Genomic DNA, 21,772 nt, shown 5'->3' with positions numbered 1-21,772 from the left:
TTTGCCACGAATTTTGCTTGTTTCATAGTCTAGTGTAGAGTTTGAGAATTTGGAGTGAATGAGTGAATTTGGGAAGTTGGTGGTTGGTGGAAGTGTTTGCAAGGGTGGAGGAAAGAGAGAAGAATTGGAAGAAGATCAGAGAAGGTGAGTTTGGATGGAAGATGATGAGTTTGTATCTTTTCTTTTTTTTTTTTGAAATTTAGAGTCAAAATATAAGTTTTTTTTAATTTTTTTTTCTATTTTAAATATGACAACAGAGACAAAATTGATACGATTTTAAAAATTTCAAAAGATAAAATTGAAATTATTCACTAGAAGTGTCACTAAAAATGGGGAAAAAGCATAGGGGTAAATATTTTATTCAAATATTAGGGAGGTGGGTGTAATTTACACTATGTTGGAACCTAGGAGAGAAAAGAAAAGAAAGAATTACTTAAGTTATAAGAGAAAAGAAAAAAAAAAGAAATGATTGTGATTTCTTTCATTTTTGTTTGAATAAGGAAGAATGAAAGAAAAGAAATGATTGCCATTTCTCTCATTCTTGTTTGGTTATATTTCATTAAGAGAAAAGAAAAGAAATTATTTTATGTTATACTACCAAAATAACCTTTTTATATTTTCAATAATTTTATTTCTTTTATTTTTATAAGGACAAAATTGATATTATGAAAATAGTGATTTCTTTTTTCTTCCAATCTCTTTACTTTTGGGAAAAATGAATGAGACTTATAAGAGAAATGAGTTTTTTTCAATTTCTCTTTATTTCTTCCCATTTCTCTCCACTTAGATTGTCTAAACAAGTAAGACAAATAAATATCTCCATTCCATTCCATTTCTTTTTCTCTCCAAATAACTCAATCCAAACATAGCGTTAGCCCCCACTCTATCCGTTGGTTTGCTTTTCGGTGAGTCTTGTAATCCAGTTACAGAAGAAGAAGAAGAAGAAGAAGAAGTATGAATTCATTGACATCATCATCGTTAATCTCCGTTCTGCCCCTTGTTCCCGTTGGTCGTTATCGATGCGGTTGGTGCGGCTGGTGTAACTCCTTTCTATTAGTTTCCAAACAAGTTTCGTCTTCTAATTCTAGATTCACTACGCTCCCTACCTCTTCCTTCAATTTTTTCTCATGTCCCAAACAAAAATCGCATGCTGTTCGATGCTTGGCTTTGAATTTAGCTCAACAAGACGATGATGGTGATGAACAACAAGTAGAAGAATTTCAAGTGGTGACCGCCCTTACAAGCTATTATAACGATATAGTTATTCTGGATACTCCACACTCCAGAATGCTGCTCCTCGATTCCAGCCGTATGCTCTCTCTCACTCTCTCCAATTCCCCAACCCGCACACACCTGCACTCAAATGGTTTTGAAAATGTTCCATCACATTTCCAACAGACATGATGAAGTGGTACACTGTATTTTATACTGTAAATGGATTAGAATATGGAACCAAATTGTTTCATATGGAAGCTATTTTTTGGGTTTTTTGGTGATAAATCCATTTATATATATCAATATGACCTTAGGATCTATGGGTACAAAAGGCCATGATTAATGAAATTATTTCGTGATAAAGACATGTTTTGAAGGAATTTTCTTAATCCATTTTTACCCTACCACCGCTAGATCACCGTTCTGGACCGTTGCCGGACCACTGTCAGCGCCAAACTGCTGGTGGTGGTGATATAGACAATAAACAAATTGGGTGGACAAATAGATGACATGTGGACATATAAGGGATGCACAGGGATGCACATGGACGTGGACGTATATGTGACTTGGACAGATAGGTGACGTAGACAAATAGATGGATAGCGGACAGATTCGTAGTGGTAGTATGGTCAAAAAGTAGAGTTTGGGGTTATTGCGTCAAAAGTTTTGAAATTAGACTTACACTATGCTTGGGAACTTAGGAGAGGAAAGAAAAGAAATGATTACTTAAGTAATAAGAGAAAAGAAAAGAAAAGAAATAACTGTGATTCTCTCATTTTTGTTTGGATAAGGAAGAAATAAAAGAAAAGAAATGATTGTGATTTCTCTCATTCTTGTTTGGTTAGGTTTCATTAAGAGAAAAGAAAAGAAATTATTTTATGTTATATTATCAAAATAACCTTTTTATATTTTCAATCATTTTATTTCTTTTATTTTTATAGGGACAAAATTGGTATTATGAAAATAGTAGTTTCTTTTCTCTCCCAATCTCTCCACTTTTAGAAAGATTGAAAATGAGACTTATAAGAGAATTGAGTTTCTCTCCATTTCTTCCCATTTCTCTCTACTTAGATTATCCAAACAAATAAGAGAAATATATATCACTCAATTTCTTTTCTTTGCTCTCCAAATCACTCAATCCAAACATAGCTTTACAGCCCGAGTTCTTTAACTATTTCAGCTTCTCAATTTGGCATTTTTATTTTTATTTTTTTATTACCCCGTTTCCCACCTTTGTCTCCTTTGTTTTGTATTAGCAATTGTTTTGCATTACCTTCCACTCTCACAATAATTTGTTTCCACCCTGGAGAACCCATCTAGCTTGATTAAGTATTCAAATGTCCCATGTACTGTACTATCTGGTGCGTTTAAATTGAAACTGCTTTCCCCTCAATAAGGAGAGTATATGAATGCTTTTCTAAATTTTTCAATATTTATCCTCTCATAACAACATCCAATTCTTGCATTATTATGTATGCTGGAAAGGACTATTATCTGAGTGCCCTTGAGTTGTTGTTCGTGCTGGTGCAGACAACGTTCACAGCATTTATAACAAGGCAAAGAAATGGACTGGTTCATATTGGGTATGAGAAAATTCTTTTCATCACATACATTTTTATCTATAGATCCCCCCTTACATGTAAATTGACCATTGATTTAATTTCCCATGCATTTTTGAATTAGTAAAGTTATTTACTTCGATTATCATTAAATTTTATTGGTTTTTTATGTTGAAACTTGAAATTGCAAAAAATGCATCCTCTGTTAGTTTTCCTGTCCAACTTCTATATGTCTTGGCATGTCTATAGAGACCTATAATTTAATTCTTCCACCTGATTTCATGGGATCTATTTCATTATGCAGGATGAGTGTGCTAGCTTGCCAGCTATTGTTCCGCAGGGACCCATTGCAATTTTTGGTTTGGTAGTTCAATGATTGTGATATGATGCAGGGATCTCCTGTTGCTATTTAACATTACATTCTATGGACAAGAGTAATAGGTTTATGAGTAGCTGAAGTTAAAATTTGTTGAAATATTTCAGGGTGGCGGAACAGCTGCTCATTTGATGCTTGATTTATGGCCGTCATTGGTGCTTGAAGGTTGGGAGATTGATGAAATTGTAAGAAAAATTTATTTATTTTAATTTTTGTATTTTTAACTATAGTTTGATTAGGAGCCTTTGCTTTCCAAATAATATTACGATTTAGTTTCCTATTGTGGTTGAGCCTTATTAGAAGTCTCTACTTTCCAAATACCATTAGGATTTAGTTTTCTAGTGCAATTAGGGTTAGTGGTCTATAAATATTAGGTTTTATCATGGTAATATTCAGCTATGGATTAAAGAGATATTGAGTAGGCTATGGTTGTTTGTGTTACGGCTGTGGCCCTTTTCTTCTCTTTTCTTGTCTTTCCCATAGCATTCTACGTCAATTTGGTATTAGAGCTAAATTTTGATCCGCAGTTTCTGCTCAATTAGGTGTGTACCCAATCTTTCTCTTTCCAAACACACATTAATGTGTACTATTTGGGCGTTGTTTTTTATTTATTTATTTATTTTTTAATAGAAAGTACTACTATATACTAGAATATTTTGGAGAGTTTTAGAATATAGGATAAGTATGAGTATATGTTAGAATATTCTAGAGGGTTAATAATAGCCCTTGGATCAAAATGATCCTAGCCATCCATTGAGGAGGCCTCATTTGGAAGGTACAAGAACAAGACACAACAACAATAAGAAGTGGAGTCAAGTGCTCGAGTTTGAGTGATTCCAGAGTGAGGTGTCCTTGAGAGGCTTCTTGTATACTTGAGTGTATCTTTGTATCTAAATAAATATTCACTTTGGAATCACTAACAAAGATACGCAAGTGAATATTTATTTAGATACAAAAGTGAATATTTATTTAGATACAAAGATACACTCAAGTATACAAGGAGCCTCTCAAGGACACCTTGCTTTGGAATCACTCACACTTGAGCACTTGACTCCACTTCTTGTTGTTATTGTTGTACCTTCCAAATGAGGTCACTTGTCTTTATATAGCCATCCACCTTCTCAATGGATGGCTAGGATCATTTTGATCCAAGGGCTATTATTAAGCCTATAGAATTTTCTAGCATGTACTTACTTTCCCTATATTCTAGAACTCTATAAACTATTCTAGTATATAGTAGTACTTTTCATACTTCTATAAATTCTAGAACCTGTTGGAACCTTCTAGATTTTTCTGGATTTCTACAAGCTTCTCTAATGTTCCGGAAGCTTCTACGATGTTCTAGAATCTTCCAGATCTTTCCAGAATCTTCTAGATTATTCAACATATGTAATTAATGGCCTAGATAATTCTAGCAGAGTCAATGATGGCTCTTAACACTCCCCCTTCAACATTGACTCATTTCTTTAGTTCTTTTTGTAGTTAAGTTGAGTTGCTTCTGAAGCTCTACAAACTTTGAAGCTCCAAGTGCTTTAGTGACCAAGTCAACTACTTGGTCATCTATTCTGATTGGTTTCATCTCTATCTTTCCTTGAAGCATCTTTTCTTTGATGAAATGGTAATGTACTTCCACATGCTTTGTTCTTGCATGAAACACTGGATTTTTAGCCAAGCGTATTGCTAACTGATTGTTGCAGTGCAACGGTACTTCATAGTCAACTTGTTGGTGTAAAGCCTTCATCAATTGCATAAGTCATGTGCTTTCTTGAGCTGCCATTGCTGCTGCTCTGTATTCAGCCTCTGTGGTAGATAATGATATTGTAGGTTGTCTCTTACTGCTCCAAGAGATTGCTCCTGAACCAAGGTTGAACACGTATCCAGTAGTTGACCTCCATGTGTCCTGAGCTCTCCCTTCTTTGGCTTGTTTTAGTCATGTGCTTTCTTAATCGGCATCACGGTAGCTAATTCCCTTGCATGCTTCGCCCTTCTTGTACAAGAGATCAAAGTCAATTGTACTCTTCACATATCGGAGTATTTGGCGAACTACTTCTAGATGAGGCTTCTTCGGCTTTTGCATATACCAGCTTACTACACCGATTGCACATTTAATGTTTGGTCGAGTGAGGGTGAGGTAGATTAAACTACCTACCAGTTGTCGATACATTGTTACATCCTCCAAGTCTTTACCTTCTTTTGAGCAGAACTTGGCATTCATCTCCATTGCTGTAGAAACTGGCTTGCACTCAAGCATCCTGTACTTCTGTAGCAAATTTTTAGCATATTTCTGCTGGCAGAGGATAAGCCTTCGTTGCTTCGTTCTGCTTAAAGCCCGAGAAAATGCTTGAGTTCTCCAAGCTCCTTCATTTGAAATTGTATTGACAAGTTCTCTCTTGCTCTTTGGATCTCTTCTTTGTCATCTCCGGTGATGATTAAGTAATCCACGTATACTAGCACTGTAGCTAGTTTCCTACCTTGAAACTTGACGAATAGGTTTGAGTCTGTTGGTGCCACTGAGTACCCGATTTGTGCTAGAAATTATGCTATTTTGACATACCATGCCCTTGACGCTTGTGTTAAGTCATACAAGGCTTTCTTTAATTTGAAAACATAAGTTGGATGGACTTTGCTTTCAAACCCTTGGGTTGCTCCATGTATATATCTTGATCTATCTAGCCGTGTAGAAAAACATTCTTCACGTCTATCTGCCACAGCTTCCATGACTTGCTGGCTGCAAGAGCTATTAGTACTCGCACCGTTGTGATCTTTGCTATTGGACTAAATGTTTGATCATAGTCCAGTCCGTAATGCTGTGAGAAGCCTCGAGCCACTAGATGTGTTTTGTACCTTTCTATGGATCCATCAGGACAAGTTTTTACTTTGTACACCCGCTTGCATGATATTGGCTTCATGTCCTTTGGCTTAGGAACTAGCTCTCATGTTTGATTTTGCTTGAGGGCTTGAATCTCTTCCTCTATTGCCTTCTGCCATGCTTTGCTTTGGGATGCTTTTCAAATGTCATTGGCTCTGTAATGCTATCTTCTTCGGCTAGAGCAACATTTGCATACTTCGGATTAGGCTTAAATTGTCTTTCCAACCTTCTGAGTTTTGGTCCAATCTCTTCTACCTCTTCCTGTTGGCTCGGGCGAACTTCTTCTGGACACCTATTTTCAATGGACTTGAAGATTTTTTTGGTATCTGTTAGATTTGCATAAAAGAAAGAAAAGAATGAGAAGAAGAAAAGAAAGCGAACTGCTACTGTGTTTATTTTCTAACAACTAAACATATTAGGGTAACAGTTAAGTATTAGTGTATAAGGGTAGTTATGTCTTTTGTTCCTTTAGTCTTTTATTATAAGTATGTGTAACCCTAATATGTTTAGGTGTGTGAAAATAATATACAGCAGCAGCAGCAGTGCTCTCTCTTTTCTTCCTCTCTTTCTTTTATGCAAATCTAACAGTTACACATACTTATAATAAAAGACTAAAGGAACAAATGACATAACTACCCTTACACACTAATACTTACCACTCCCCTCAAGTTGGTGCAAAGATATCTCTCATTCCCAACTTGCAACAAATGGGATGGAAAACTTTACTACTAGGACCCTTAGTAAAGACATCAGCCAATTAATCTTCAGACTTCACAAAAGGCATACATATTAAACCCTTATTCAATTTCTCTTTGATGAAATGTCTGTCGATCTCAATATGCTTCGTTCTATCATGTTGAACATGATTATGAGCAATACTAATGGAAGCTTTGTTGTCACAGTATAGTGTCAATGCTTCACTGGAAACAAACCTAATATCATTCAATAAGGACTGGAGCCACATCAGTTCACATGTACCATATGCCATAGCCCTGTATTCTGTCTCTGCATTGATTTGGACACCACTGTTTGCTTCTTACTATGCTATGTGACTAAATTCCCCTCCACAAATGCGCAGTAATTGGAGGTAGATCGTCTGTCATCTATAGAACCAACCCAATCAGTATCTGTGAATGCCTCCAACCTCAAGTGACCATGATTGGAAAATAAAATCTCTTTTCTAGGATCAGATTTAAGATACCTCAAAATGCGATACACTGCATCCCAATGAGGGACACGAGGTTCATGCATAAATTGACTCACTATCCCAACAGCATAGGCAATATTTGGACGAGTGTGGGATAAATATATGTCTTCCCACAAGTAGTTGGTACCTTTCCTTCTCCACAAGATCACCAACACCACTACAAAGATGGTGATTAGCCTCAATTGGCGAATCAGCAGGTCGGCAATCTAACATGCCAGTTTCCTCAAGAAGATCTAGGATATACTTCTGCTGAGAAGTACGGATGCCTTTGTCAGATCTAGCAACTTCAATCCTAAGAGGTACCTCAACGTACCAAGGTCTTTGATCTCAAATTCCTTAGCCAACATCATCTTAAGATGTGTCACTTCATCATTACATGTCACAACAATGTTAGCCACATATACTATAAGGACAATTACCTTATTTGCATGGCGTTTAACGAACATTGTGTGATCTTCATTGCTTTGCTTATATCCGAATCTCAACATAGCCTTCAGGAATCTGTCAAACCAAGCTTGAGGAGACTATTTCAACCCATATAATGCCTTTTTCAACCTACAAACTTTCCTAACTGTAGATTGAGATGAGAATCCTGGTGGTAGATCTATATATACCTCCTCCTCCAAATCACCATGGAGAAAGGCATTCTTCACATCTAATTGCTGTAAAGGCTATCCCAAATTAGCTGCACATGAGAGAATAGCTCGAATGGAATTCATCTTTGCTACAGGAGCAAAGGTTTCAAGGTAATCAATTCCATATGTTTGAGTAAACTCCTTGGCCACTAATCGTGCTTTGTACCATTCAATTGTTCCATTTGCTTTCTGCTTGATGGTGAACACCTACTTACATCCTACAAGCTTTTTTTCACTAGGAAGAGGAACCAACTCCCAAGTTTTATTCTTGCTTAGAGCTTGCATCTCTTCCACCATAGCTACTTTCCTCTTAGGATCATTGATAGCTTCTTTCCAACCCTGGGGAATACATGCAAAAGACAAAGACAAGACAAAGCATGATATGTAGAAGACAATGAATCATATAATACAAATTTAGAAATGGAGTGTTGAGTGCAAGCTCTAACCCCCTTTCTAAGAGTAATAGAAAGACTCAAATCATCGACAACAGGACTATCAACCACAGGTAGAGGAATAGACTAATGTGCATTACGTGGAACTGGCATGAGGGAAGATGATGGGTTTGGTGGCACAAGGGAAGCTTGCTCTTTCGCATGCCGAGAATAAGTCTTAAGATTAACCCTGTCCAAACGACCACCAATGTTAGGCTCCACATCAAGAGAATTATTAGGCTCCCCCTCACCACAAATAAAAGTCCACTAACTAGGAAGGAAAAAAGATAACTCGTGTTGATAGGCCATCTCCTTATCCACAATCTCATCCATAACACTACTCTCCCCCTGAGGAGATGGCGGAGTAGAAGGAAAGAAGGACGCAGATTCACGGAAAGTGGCATCCATACTAACATACACTTTGCGAGTGTGAGGATCATAGCATTTGTAATCCTTCTGAGTAGCAGAATAATGAATAAAGACACAACGCACAGCCTTAGGGTTGATTTTCCTATGAGTACGAGGTTGCAAATGAACAAAATACACAGCCAAAAACCCGAGGAGGAAGAGAAGAGGTGGGATATGCTATAAGAGGCAGTTGAAGAGGAATTTGGAATTGAAGGACACTGGAAGGCATATGGTTGATAAGGTATGCAGCGGTAAGAACAACATCACCTCAAAAAGAGTTAGGGACATTCATGGTAAACAAGAGAAAGCAAGCAACTTGAAGAAGATGGCGATTCTTGCGTTCGACAACTTCATTTTGCTAAGGAGTACCAACACAACTAGTTTGATAAAAGATGCCATGCTCCTCTAGGTATGCTCGAAAAACTCAATCAACATACTCAGTCCCATTATCACTTTGAAGAATTTTGATTTGAGCATTAAAAAGATTGGTCACCATTTTATGAAAAGTTTGGAAACAAGAAAAAACTTTACTCTTAGTTTGAAGTAAGTAAATCCAAGTCACACAGGAATAACAATCAGTAAATGTAACAAACCATCAATACCCAGAAGTAGAAACCACAGAGGAAGGGCCCCACGCATCGGTATGAATAAGCATAAAAGGAAAAGTACTTCTTTTATTAATTGAACGGAAACAAGTACGTTTATGCTTGGCAAGTTCACAAGCATCACAACCAAAAATACTCCTAGCACAATCACGAACTAAAGAAGGAAAAGTTTCTTTAAGACACTAAAGGAAGGATGACCCAAACAGCGATGCCACTGATGAAGGCGAAGAAGAGGAGAGCCAGTAGTGCACTTGAGAGCTTGAGATGGGACGGTAGGAGGAACAACATCCAAAAAGTATAGCCCACATTGTGCTCTACCACTGCCAATCATTTTCCTCATAGCCAGTTCCTGAAAGACACAATGAGTAGGAAAAAGGTCATTGAGTCAATTTAGAGAAGTAGTAAAACTACTAACAAAAAGCAAGTTAGTGGAAAAATTAGGAACACGAAGCACAGATGAAAGAGAAAGCAAAGATGAGCAATGAACCAAACCCCTTGCAAGAGACACAGGATAAAGTGCCATCAGCCATTTGAACCTTGTCTCAGGCCATCAAACGCCTGAGAGTGTGTAATTCATCCTGGGAAAGAGTGTGAGGCTTAGAAGAAGGATTCGCAGCAATCTCAGAAACATGTGCTTGGGAACGGACTATACTGCCATGACCTCGACCCCGAATAGGGCGACCATTCAGTTTCCAACAATGCTCTTGATCATGTCTGTCTTTCCCACAATAATCACACTTCAATCGATCTCGATCAACTAGTGTACCTTGAATTCCAGATTGAACCAGACTAGGTCGAGGAGCTCGAGTAGGAGGAGCAACAACCAAAGCAAAACGATTTTGAATAAAGGAATAAACCATAGCACTATGTCGACTCTCCTCTTGCTGGATAAGGGCATAAGCCTCGCGTAGGGTAGGAAAAGGTGAACGACCCAACACCTTGACGCGAGTCTAATCATACTCCAAGTTCAAGCCAGCAAGAAAGTCATACACACGCTCCTTCTCCACGATTTGCTGAAACAAAGTGGCATCCCGAGAACAAACAGCCTAGAAGCTTTGGTAATAGTCTAGTTCCTGCCACAAACTACTTAACTCAGCATAGTATACTGCGAGTGATCTATCTTTCTGATCTAAGCTCCGAAGCTTCTTCTCAACTTGTACGCCTGTGCATCATTACCCTGTTGGGAGTACATTTGGGCTGTAGCTGTCCAAATCTTATGAGCAGTATCTAATAAGAGGAAATTCCGACTAATAGTGGCCTGCATAGAATTGATCAACCAAGTCATAACAATAGCATTCTCAGAAGTCTATTGAGTACATAGTGAGTCATCACCATCCGGTAGGGGAAGAGAACCAGTAATGTAGCCAGTCAAACGGCGAGCAGCAATAGCAAGGCTATAGGAGCGCGACCCAATCAAATAGTTGGAACCATCCAATTTAACGAGACTAATTTGAACAGAGGGACTGTCGTTAAGAGTAATAACACGACGCAACCCACCTTCATCACTAATTGTATCCTTAGTCTCACAATCAGCCATTGAAGATTAAATCCCCACAATAGAAAAAAAACAACTACCAGCCCAAAACCAGCAAAAACAAACAGAGGCAAATCCACAAACTCAAGTTAGGGACAAAAGTTACCTCTAGAGACAAAAACAGAGCTGAAACATGGGTTGGAGAGGCAAAAACCAATCAAAACTGAGAGAAGCTAAGAAAAACCGACAAAAATAGAGTGAAACCTTGCCAAATCATCAAAACCAGGTCTCCTAACTAGGGTTGCAAATGAATCGAGCCGAGCCGAGATTTGCTGAGCTCGAGCTCGGCTCGTTTACTTATCGAGCTTGTTTATTGAGCTTGAGCTCAGCTCAACAAGGAACTAGGCTTAAGCTCGGCTTGGCTCGTTAATAGTAATGAAGCTTGAGCTCGGCTCGGCTCGGCTCAATAATTTTTTTTTAATATTATTTATATTATTTAAATAAAAAGTATTATTTATATTATTTAATATATAATTTAAATTATTTAATATATTATTTAAATAATGATAAACGAGCTGAGCTTGATGCGAGCTCAAGCTCGGCTTGTTTACTAAATGAGCCTAATATTTGAGCTCGAGCTCAGCTCGTTTACTAAATGCCGAGCCGAGCCGAGCTGAGCTTGTTCATTAACAGCTCAGTTCATTTGCAGCCCTACTTCCAACCTGCAGACAATACCAGTCGGCTCCCAAGATAGAGGGAGGAAGGGAAGAATTAGCCAAAAAACAGCCCCAGCAGAACTTTTGAAAGATCCATTCCAAAAAATAAAAAAAAATTGGAAAAACACTCAAACACTCATCAAAAAATAAAAATAAAAATCTAAGGCGAAAACTCATCAAATTACAACAATAAAGGTCTTTTTTTTTTTTTTTTTTTTTTTTTTGGTTGTGTACAGGGAAGAATGAATGAAACAAAGAACAACAGAAGAATCTTCAAGGAGGAAGATGAAGCTCTGATACCGTGTTAGATTTGCATAAAAGAAATAAAAGAATGAGAAGAAGAAAAGAGAAAGAACGGCTGCTGTGTTTGTTTCCTAACAACTAAACATATTAGGGTTACACATATAAAAGGCTAAAGGAACAAATGGCATGACTACCATTACAAACTAATACTCCCTCCGTCCCAAAATAATGGTCCCTTTTGGGGAATCCAACTTTTTTTGGTAGTACAATTATTGTACTTTAAAAAAGTTGATTTTCTAAAATTACCCTTTGATAGTACATTTTTTTTTGGGAATATCAATATCATAATTGTACTTTTTATATTATTTATGAATTTAAAAGAAGGGCAAAATAAGAAATTTATATTATTTTTGTACTTGATTTTTGAAGAGGGACTAATATTTTGGGACAATGAAAAATGGAATAAGGGACTAATATTATGGGACAAAGGGAGTACTTAACAGTATCTTTGACAAGTCAGGCTCTAGCTCATCATCACTTTGTATTGATATTGGCTCCTTGATGATTTCTGAATTAGGAGGCGCTTCTTCCTCTTGCCTTTGCTCCTCCATCTTTTCTTGTAATTGATCTTCTAAATTTCTGGAGTCTGGCAATGGTATATTGTGAGCTTTGTGTGCCATGACTTTTGGAAGGATGAGACAAACCCCAACCCTGTGTGTGTTAGCCTGTTGATCACGAGTAGTTGTCTTCATATACTCTACCCAAAATCTGCTAGGCACATTCTTAGCATGTAGCATGCTCTAACAAGTCTCTGCAAGATGCTTGTTCTTTTTTTTTTTTTTCTTTTTTATAGCCACTCCATTCTGTTGTAGAGTATCTGAGCAGGTAAACTGCTGTTGAATTTTACATTCTCTAAGATAGATATAGAACTCATCTAATGTATATTCTCCTCCATTATTTGTTCGCAAGTATAAGATTTTCTTTCCAAGCTCGCTTTCAACCTTCTTATGAAATTCGTTGAACATGGTCAGAATTTCAGACTTTTCTTTCATAAAATACACTCACACATACCTTGAGGAGTCATGAAGGTCACCATGTAACGCATTTCGCTGATTGATGCTTGCTTTACGGGTCCGAAGACATCTGAATGGATAAGCTCTAGGGGTTTCATAGCTCTGTACTTTAAATCTTCGTATGGTAATTGATGTGCCTTACCATATTGACACCCGACACAAATTATATCTTCTCTACTATCCAATTGAGGAAGGCCCTTGCATAAACTTATTCATCATTATCTTTAGCTTGTGATAGCTTACATGACCCAAGCGTCCATGCCAAAGGTCAGCAGTCTCATTCTTTCAAATCCTATCTACATAGGCTAATTCTGCTGTCATTACGTAGATAGATTCTAACTGTCTTCCCTCCATGATGGGAGTACTAGATAACTTAAGCTTTTGGTAAACCTTCACATTTTCTAGGCCGAATAACATAGTTGCTCGAGGATGTGAGTTGTGAGACTAATAACAAATTCTTGTTCATCTCTAGCACGTGATAGACGTCCAGTAAATGTATTTGGTTAGAGTTGAAGTGAGGAGTGATAATTGTCTTACCAACATGGGTGATTAGTAGCCTCGTATTATCAGCGGTCACTACTATTTGGCCTCCTGTGTACTCGGACATGCTTGGTAGCTTCTACTTGTCACCAGTCATGCGGTTAGAGCATCCTTACTCAACGATCGAATCATTGTTGTAGTTGATTGCTCCAGATTTAGACTCTGCCATAAGAGCCGACTCGTTAGGCTTAGAAACAACTGCACATATAGCCACTTCACTAGTGGTTGGACTGTGCTACTCATGCACTTCTCGTGCATCAAAGTCTACTTCTTCTTTAGAGCAATCACAAAGGAAGCTTGGAAGTCTCATTCTTCTTCACTGTTGTCTTGGTGACTTTTGGATGTCACAAAGTTACCTTCTTCTTGCCTTCTCTTTGAACGACAATCTTTAGCATAGTGACCTCTCTTTCCACATTTGTAGCACTCTATATGTTGCGCCGCTAGGGTGCCGAGGTTCGTCGATCATGGTTGTTGCTGCCAGATTGAGCTCCCCCTATTTGAGAGCTCCCATCCTACTACTGTGATTGAGCATGTTCTTCATTCTTCTTTGGCCTTATAGAGTTAGGTCTATTAGAATATATGCTAGAATCATTCTATTATTTGTTTCCTTATTTAGATTATATTATGATTCCTTAAGTAGTGCCTTGGGACTTCCTTTGTAACAGTTTTGGTTGACTAATATAAAAGGGAGTGATATCATGATCATTCCCAAGTCAGTTTTCTCTCAAACAGACATGGTATCGAAGCTATAGAATTTTTTCCTTATCACCTGTCCCTTCCATCATCATCCAATAGCCATTCTGGTCTGACCGACTGCTCACAGGTGCTGTCGGCTCTTCTTCAGTCCTTCTAGGGCAAGCCAACAGCCTCTGTAACCCTTTCGGGCCTCCTAGTGTCCGCCTAGGGCAAGTCAACAGCCATTCTAACCCTTTTGGACCTCCTGGAGACTAACTAGGGCAAGTCGACTGCCCCTCTATGTGTTTCGACTCTCTTGCTTCACTACCTAGTGCTAGATAGGACATTCTATGGTTTGAGCATCCTTGTCTGGTATTTGTCTCTCATCCCAGTGGCAATCGTTGTTGATCTGGACTTTAAAAATCTGTTTTACTTAGCCCTGAGTCTCTTAGTCCTTTTTTATTTATTTTATTTTATTTTTTTGAGTCAATATATGGCCTGATTCCTTGGTGTTGATTGACTTTACCTCTCCCTCCATGATTTGTGTTTGTTTTAGGTGACTTGATACCAATTATTTTTCCCCTTCTTCCAATAGTAGTGATTATTATAGCGTATTGTTTAGATAGTAGCATTTTAAGATGGCTGAAATTACCAATGAATTCGCCACCAGTTCCCAGCCACCTATAGGGGTGAGTCCCATCATGACTACTACATCCAAAAACCTCAACCCTAGCCTTAAAATTACCACCTCTCTATTTAATGATTAGAATTATCTTGCTTTGTCACAGAGGACACTTTTTTTTAAAGAGTTGGTGAAAGATGGGTTATGTTGATGGGAGAATCATAGCACCTAGTATCACTGATCCTAGATATGATCAATGAGAGATTACCAACTCTTTGATCATGGGGTGGCTCATTTATTCCATGGTCCTTGAGATTGGTGAAGGTTATTTATCCACGGATACTGCCCAAGCTGTTTGGGAGGCAGTAGCTGCTATATATTCCTGGAAGGAAATTTTTTCTCAGTCATTTGAATTGCGCTAGCCTATGGAGCGCTCAGTACAAGGGGAGCAGTTAGTTCTTCAATATTACACCTTTTTAACTAATGGTTGGAAATGCCTAGATCATCTTCTGGACTATAAGCCTGTCTGCACAGTTGACTCAGTTGGTTATCGCAGGAGAGAGTCTTTAAGTTTCAGGAAGGCCTCAATGTGGTGTTTGATCCGGTTTGGAATTGTGTCCTTGGCATGAATCTCTTCAGGAGGCCTTTGCTTAGAGAGTCATCGGTCTGCTATGTTACCATCGACTTCTACAAACCATTCAGCATTACTTTCTTCACCTTATTGAGATGGGGCTGGTTTGTCACTTCCTTCCTCTCATTCTTCCGGGAAAGATAATTTGTTTTGTAATTACTGTCGCTGGCCGAGGCATACCCGTACTCCATCAAGGGGTCGAGGGGATCGCTTTGGTCATAATTCTAGTCAGTCGAGAGGACGTGCGTCTCATTTTCGTGTTCATCAGTCTAGTGTTGTAGAGACACATGATTCAGCTCCAATTATGTAGACTTCTGATTTGGTCTTTGGTATGTCATCTTCTGTGTTTGAGGATGCTCTGCGCAATTTGCTTGATCGCCAGTCTCCTATTCCTCCAGGTGCATCTTCTGCCTCTTCTTCGTTTGCCCGTTCAGGTAACTTAGCCACATCTTCTTGTGTTTTTTTATCTCATCATTCCATCCGAACTACATCCACTAAGGAAGATTTATGGATGTGGCATCGACGTCTAGGACATCCATCTTTTTTATTACTTAGACATTTATTTTCTTCTGTTTTTGTCAAAAATAAAGTCTATGAGTTTTATTGTGAGTCCTGCAAACTTAGCAAACAACACCGAGTTTCTTTTGCTCCTAGTAATAATAAAAGTTTAGTTCTTTTTTTCCTAATTCATTCGGATGTTTGGGGCCCATCTCGTGTGATGTCAATGAAGGGTCATAGATTGTTTGTTACTTTTATAGATGACTGCATTCGTGCTACTTAGGTGTACCTCATGAAAAAAAAAAGTGATGTTTTCTCTATGTTTTGAAACTTCCATAAGATGGTTAGTACCCAATTTGGGGCGGTTGTCAAAATATTACGTTTTGATAATGGGGGTGAGTATATTGATTCTGGGTTAGCAAAATATTTTTCCACTCATGGTGTTATCCATCAAACATCTTGTACTGACACCCTTCAACAGAATGGGGTTGCCGGGCGCAAGAGTCATCATCTTCTTGATATGGCTCGTTGTATGTGTTTTTCTATGGGCATACCTTGGGCCTATTGGGCTGAAGCTATTCTCATTGTTGCATATCTCATTAGTAGTCTTCCTACACAATTCTTACGAAAAAGGGCACCTCTCCAAGTGCTCTTAGGTTCCGAGTCTTTGGTTTCCATTCGTTTAAAAACCTTTGGCTGTGTGTATTTTGTTCATAATCATTCTCCTTCTTGGGGTAAGTTGTTTTCTTGTTCTCTCAAATGTGTGTTCTTGGGTTACTCTCCTACCTAAAAGGGGTATAAGTGTTATCATCCTCCCTCTTATAAATGGTTTGTGTCCATGGATGTCACCTTCTTTGAGTCTTAATCCTATTTCTTGTCTAGCCCAGTGTCGCAGTCACCTCGTCAGGGGAAGTCTTGGAGTGAAGAGATTCCTGTTGCGTCTATCATCCCTGGCCTAGTACCACCACTAGTGATACCTATTACTAGCAATACAGAGTCTGATGTTGCCAAGAACAAAGAAGAGCGTTCTTGGGTTACTCTCCTACCCAAAAGGGGTATAAGTGTTATCATCCTGCCTCTCGTAAATGGTTTGTGTCTATGGATATCACCTTCTTTGAGTCTTAATCCTATTTCTTGTCTAGCCCAGTGTCGTAGTCACCTCGTTAGGGGAAGTCTTGGAGTGAAGAGATTCTTGTTGTGTCTATCATCCCTGGCCTAGTACCGCCACTAGCGGTACCTATTACTAGCAATACAGAGTCCGATGTTGCCAAGAACAAAGAAGGGAAAGTCTATGTTAGGGATAAAGAAAGACAGAAAGTTACTTGGATACAAGATATCACTTCTGATCAAACATCGTTGTCTCCTCTTGATGAAGGTCCAGGTAACCCTCAAACCCCTGATATTGTTGCCTCTAAGTCTGAGCCTACTGATCTTGATATGCCCATTGCCAAGAGAAAGGGTGTGAGATCTTGTACTCATCATCTGATTTCTAACTTTGTGTCTTATTCTCATTTGTCCTTTTAATCTAAAGCCTTTGTGTCAAAAATTTTCTCTGTAAGTATACCTAATTATTTTTAGGATGCTCTTACTATTCTTGAGTGGAAATTGGCCATAGTGGAGGAAATGAAAGCACTTCATAAGAATAGCACTTGGGGTTTAACTGAGTTACCTAGGGGCAAATGACTTGTGGGGTGCAAATGGGTATATACTGTGAAGCACAAGGTAGATGGTCCAATTGAGCGATATAAAGCTCGCCTTGTGGCAAAAGGTTTCACTCAGACTTATGGGGTGGATTACCAAGAGACATTTGCTCCAGTTGCAAAGATGAATTCAGTCAGAGTACTTCTCTCTGGTAGCTAATTTGTATTGGCCACTTTATCAGTTTGATGTGAAGAATGCTTTCCTGCATGGTGACCTAGAAGATGAGGTGTATATGGACATTCCTCCTTGCTTTGAAACTCTTCAAACTAAGGGTAAGGTGTGTCAACTTCAGAAGTCATTATATGGCCTCAAACAATCTCTAAGGGTTTGGTTTAAGAGGTTCACTCTGGCAATGCTGAAATACGCTTCAAACAGAGTCAGGCTGATCATACTCTGTTTGTTAAACATTCCTCTCATGGTAAGACTACAACTCTCATTGTATATGTGGATGACATAGTGCTTATAGGAGATGATGTAGAGGAAATCCCTTTGTTAAAAAAGTATTTGGCTAGTGAGTTTGCTATCAAAGACTTGGGGAACTTGAAGTACTTTCTAGGGATTGAAGTGGCTAGGTCCAAATATGGGATCTTTATTTGTCAGAGAAAATATGTTCTTGACCTGTTGAAGGAAACAACAGAAATTTTGTGATGATAGTGGGGGAGCAGCCATTGATAGGGGGGATTATCATAGACTAGTGGGTAAGCTCATTTACTTATTCCATTCTCGTCCTAATATTGCTATTGCCATTAGTGTGGTTAGCCAGTTTATGCAGCTCCTTATGAAATACACTTGGTGGCAATTTGAGAATTTTGAGATACTTGAAATCTTCTCTTGGAACCCATGTATAATAATCCTCCTCATTCTTTCCTTATTAATATTTGCTTTAGGATCTAGATCTGAAATTTTATGACACAGATCCTTAATTTTTGTGAAATATTATGGACTTGCTTCCTTGAGTGTTGGTGATCAACTCATTTTCGAGAAATTGGAGTCGAGCATCATTTGGTTTTGACAACAATGATGCAAAGGTGTCCTATGCTACCTTGGGTGTATCATCATTCCTGATGCGCCTGAGCAACTCATCGTCTATGGTTGTCTTGAACACATACATTGCCTTGCCGGCCTTGATCTTCCATTTGCGGAGTGCCTTAGCATTTTCCTTGGAAGGTGGTGCGGTCTCATTTCCATTAACAACCTCCCCTAAATCCTGCCCTTCAAGGTAGGACTTGATGCGACTTTGCCAACTCTAGTAGTTGTTGTTGTTGAGTCTTGTGACTCCACTCATTGTGTTCACAAGATCTGCCATTGTGACTTGGTGTGATCCTCTGCACTTTCACCAAGTAAGTGTGGTCTCTAACCCACAAGCTTCACAGTCTCAAGTTGTACACGATCAACTCGAGAAAACGGTCTCTAACCGCCTTACTCTGATACCAAATTGTTGAGTTGGAACGCAACGACTATACAAAAGTTATACAAAGTACACTCAAGTATACAAAGGAAGTTCTCGAGGACACCTCACTTTGGAATCACTCACACTTGAGCACTTGACTCTACTTCTTGTTGTTGTTGTTGTTGTTGTTGTGTCTTGTACCTTCCAAATGAGGTCAGTTCACTTTATATAGCCATCCACCTCCTCAATGGATGGTTAGGATTATTTTGATCGAAGGGCTATTATTGAGCCTCTAGATTTTTTAGCATATACTCATACTTTCCCTATATTCTAGAACTCTCTAAACTATTCTAGTATATTGTAGTACTTTCTATACTTCTAAAATATTCTAAAACCTTCCAGAACCTTCTAGATTTTTCTAGATTTCTACTAGTATTCTAGATTATTCAACATATGTAATTAATGGCCTAGATAATCCTAGAAGAGTCAATGATGACTCTTAACATTTATACATTATTATTACCCGGAAACAATGATTTACTAGAATCAGGTATATAAATTATGTGATATGTGATTAGTGGTGAATTTGAGATCCTAAGCTTTCTCTATATTCGAAAGAACTCAATTTTATTTGCATAATTAAATTAGTTTTGTCTTTTGGTCTCATTAGTTAATTCAACCATCATCTCTTGATCAAATTAATTTAGGAATTACCATCTGAATAAATACAACCCAGCCCATAGTCCTCGTATGATACCTGAACAATCCACTGTTCTATGGAATAAGTGTTGTGTTTAGTTCTTTATTTTGATTGAAAAGCGACTGATCACTCTTTGCACTCACATCCTCAGTTTGAGGGTGTGTAAAATATGTTATGTTTATGTTCTTGTTATTTAGTTTCGTCATTTAGAGGAGACATGGTCAAGCTACGAGTCAAACCATGCTGCTACGGTGTGGGAATGGCCGAGCAATGGTACCTCGACCTGGCTGACTGTTACTGTTGGCCCCTCGATGTACCCTATGGACGTGAGGTATGCAGTGTCATGGCTTGGTAGAAGCTCGCCTAGCTGAGCTGTAGGGTGCTGAGCCATGACATTGATGTGCAGGCATGACCTAGCATGCGAGATTTTGCTTTGCTGAATGGTGCTGTGGGCCATCTCTCAGGGCTCCCTATACTAATTCACTTGATCCATTGGCCTGCAACCAAGTCACTAAGCTTGTTAGTGCGCCTAGCAACCGAATTTGATGTTTCATGCGATCTTGTTAAGCTAGGCGTATATATCAATTTTTAGTACTTAATTCTTAGTTTTCAGTTTTATCAAAGACCACCTTAATCACTATCAATATTTTGCTATTACTTTTGTTCAACATTTTTCATTATCCTTAAATTATTGATTGACATATTTTCATGTGTTATTTTAAAATACTGATTCAATAGGCTATTTTTCCCTCTTGTTCAGAAATTCTGCCCTTCCATAAAAACTAGTTGGTTGATGCTGGCTGGAAGACCTTTTAAAAATTATGTTTGATTATAGACAAATCAAACACTTCTCCTTCTTCATTGAAGTTTTTCGTTAACACTTTTCTGTAATTCTCCTAATTCATGAGGGCAATTTGCTGGAGCTATGACATCCAGCTCAAGTTGCCACAGTTTTGAATTTTCCTGTGTAACTGATATGTGGAATGCATTCATCATAAACTTCAGTTGATTGATAGAGCTAGAGAATATCTTGGGCTGTCAGATCTTGAGAAGCACACATCCGCTGGTGGCATTCTTCATGTTCATGCTGGTGATGCGCTTTCTCCATCGGTTAATATTCCTGGAGGGTATGCTGGTAATTTGCCTACTCAATTTATTATTATGATGTGCCAAATTCCTTTATTTCCCTTGTCCTTGGGTATGATTTCTACTTAAATATGTTGCATGTATAAGAATTGTCTCAGCCATCTATTTCAGAATGGCAGCACAGACCCTGCCTCCCCTGTCCAGCCAGTCAATGACCATATTATCAATCATAGCATCTATTATAAGCCACTTCTCGCGTTATTGATCCCTTACGCTTCAGCATCCTTTGCTCTTCATTTAACCTCAGTGTCTTTTTCATTTTTTAGCTTTCGAAACTTGATGTTGCTACTGAGTCATTTGAATATATACTAGAGGCATTTGTAATTGTTACTATTATTTTTTGGTCTAGCTATGGTTATGCTCATTTGGGAAAATATTGTCCAGGAATTGTGATTGACTTGTTTTCTGATGGAAAGGTTTTACCCGAGTTGCAAGAGGTATATACCTAACTCTATTAATTTTGATAAGGCTTTGATTAGATGGGACAGTCATCGGATACTTTTGTGTTCGTAAAGACAGTTGTATGATTATATCGCCTACCCCTAATGTTAGCTTTGCTGATATTGTGAGTCTAAAATATATTTCTATTAAGTTTCTTACTATTCTTGTAGCTATTGGTGCACCCTACTCTCTGATCATGAAGTCTTGGTATTTGATGTTTTAATCACTGATATCCTTGATATATCACATCATAGAAATTGATTAGGGAAATTGGGGTAGATTTTTCATGTATAAATACTTATTAAGTGATGCTCGAGTTTAGTTATGAAAATTTTGTCAGTAATGTATTATGCTAATCACACTTTCAGATGGTAGCATAATAACTTATGGTCAGTCAAAAAGATATTTATCCTTCTCTTTGAGTTTTTTTGTTTTTTTATAAGAAAATATTCTAATAGAGAGAAGAACACCAAGGCGGTGCTATGGTGCCACCTGTATATAATATAAGAGAACCAAACCGAACCAAACCGAACCGAACCAAACCAAACCAAACACCTGTGAAGACCTATGTTGGTTCAAGTATGAAACGACAGCACCCGAGTACCAACTATACAAAG

The 21,772-nt window shown here is 38.2% G+C and overlaps 1 protein-coding gene across 6 annotated transcripts in view; it reads left to right on the top strand.

The window, feature by feature from the left end:
- Positions 1-837: 837 nt before the first annotated feature.
- The window catches only part of LOC114284450 (uncharacterized), a 35,152-nt gene continuing 14,217 nt past the window's right edge, over positions 838-21,772 (top strand). For 4 of the 6 annotated variants that reach the window (XM_028227346.2, XM_082925243.1, XM_028227343.2 and 1 more), the window contains exons 1-6: positions 838-1,309; positions 2,746-2,798; positions 3,079-3,138; positions 3,258-3,335; positions 20,574-20,703; positions 21,099-21,151. In XM_028227346.2, the coding sequence (XP_028083147.2) occupies positions 955-1,309; positions 2,746-2,798; positions 3,079-3,138; positions 3,258-3,335; positions 20,574-20,703; positions 21,099-21,151 (729 nt within the window). In that variant the 5' untranslated portion in view covers positions 838-954. The remainder of the gene's footprint in view (positions 1,310-2,745; positions 2,799-3,078; positions 3,139-3,257; positions 3,336-20,573; positions 20,704-21,098; positions 21,152-21,772) is intronic. The other 2 variants (XM_028227347.2, XM_082925245.1) reach the window with 1 other exon arrangement.

This window comes from Camellia sinensis, chromosome 4, assembly GCF_055761805.1.
Source record: "Camellia sinensis isolate YWXY chromosome 4, ASM5576180v1, whole genome shotgun sequence".
Lineage (NCBI taxonomy): Eukaryota > Viridiplantae > Streptophyta > Magnoliopsida > Ericales > Theaceae > Camellia > Camellia sinensis.
Note: the sequence above shows the minus strand (reverse complement) of the source record. Positions and strands in the feature narration are given on the sequence as shown.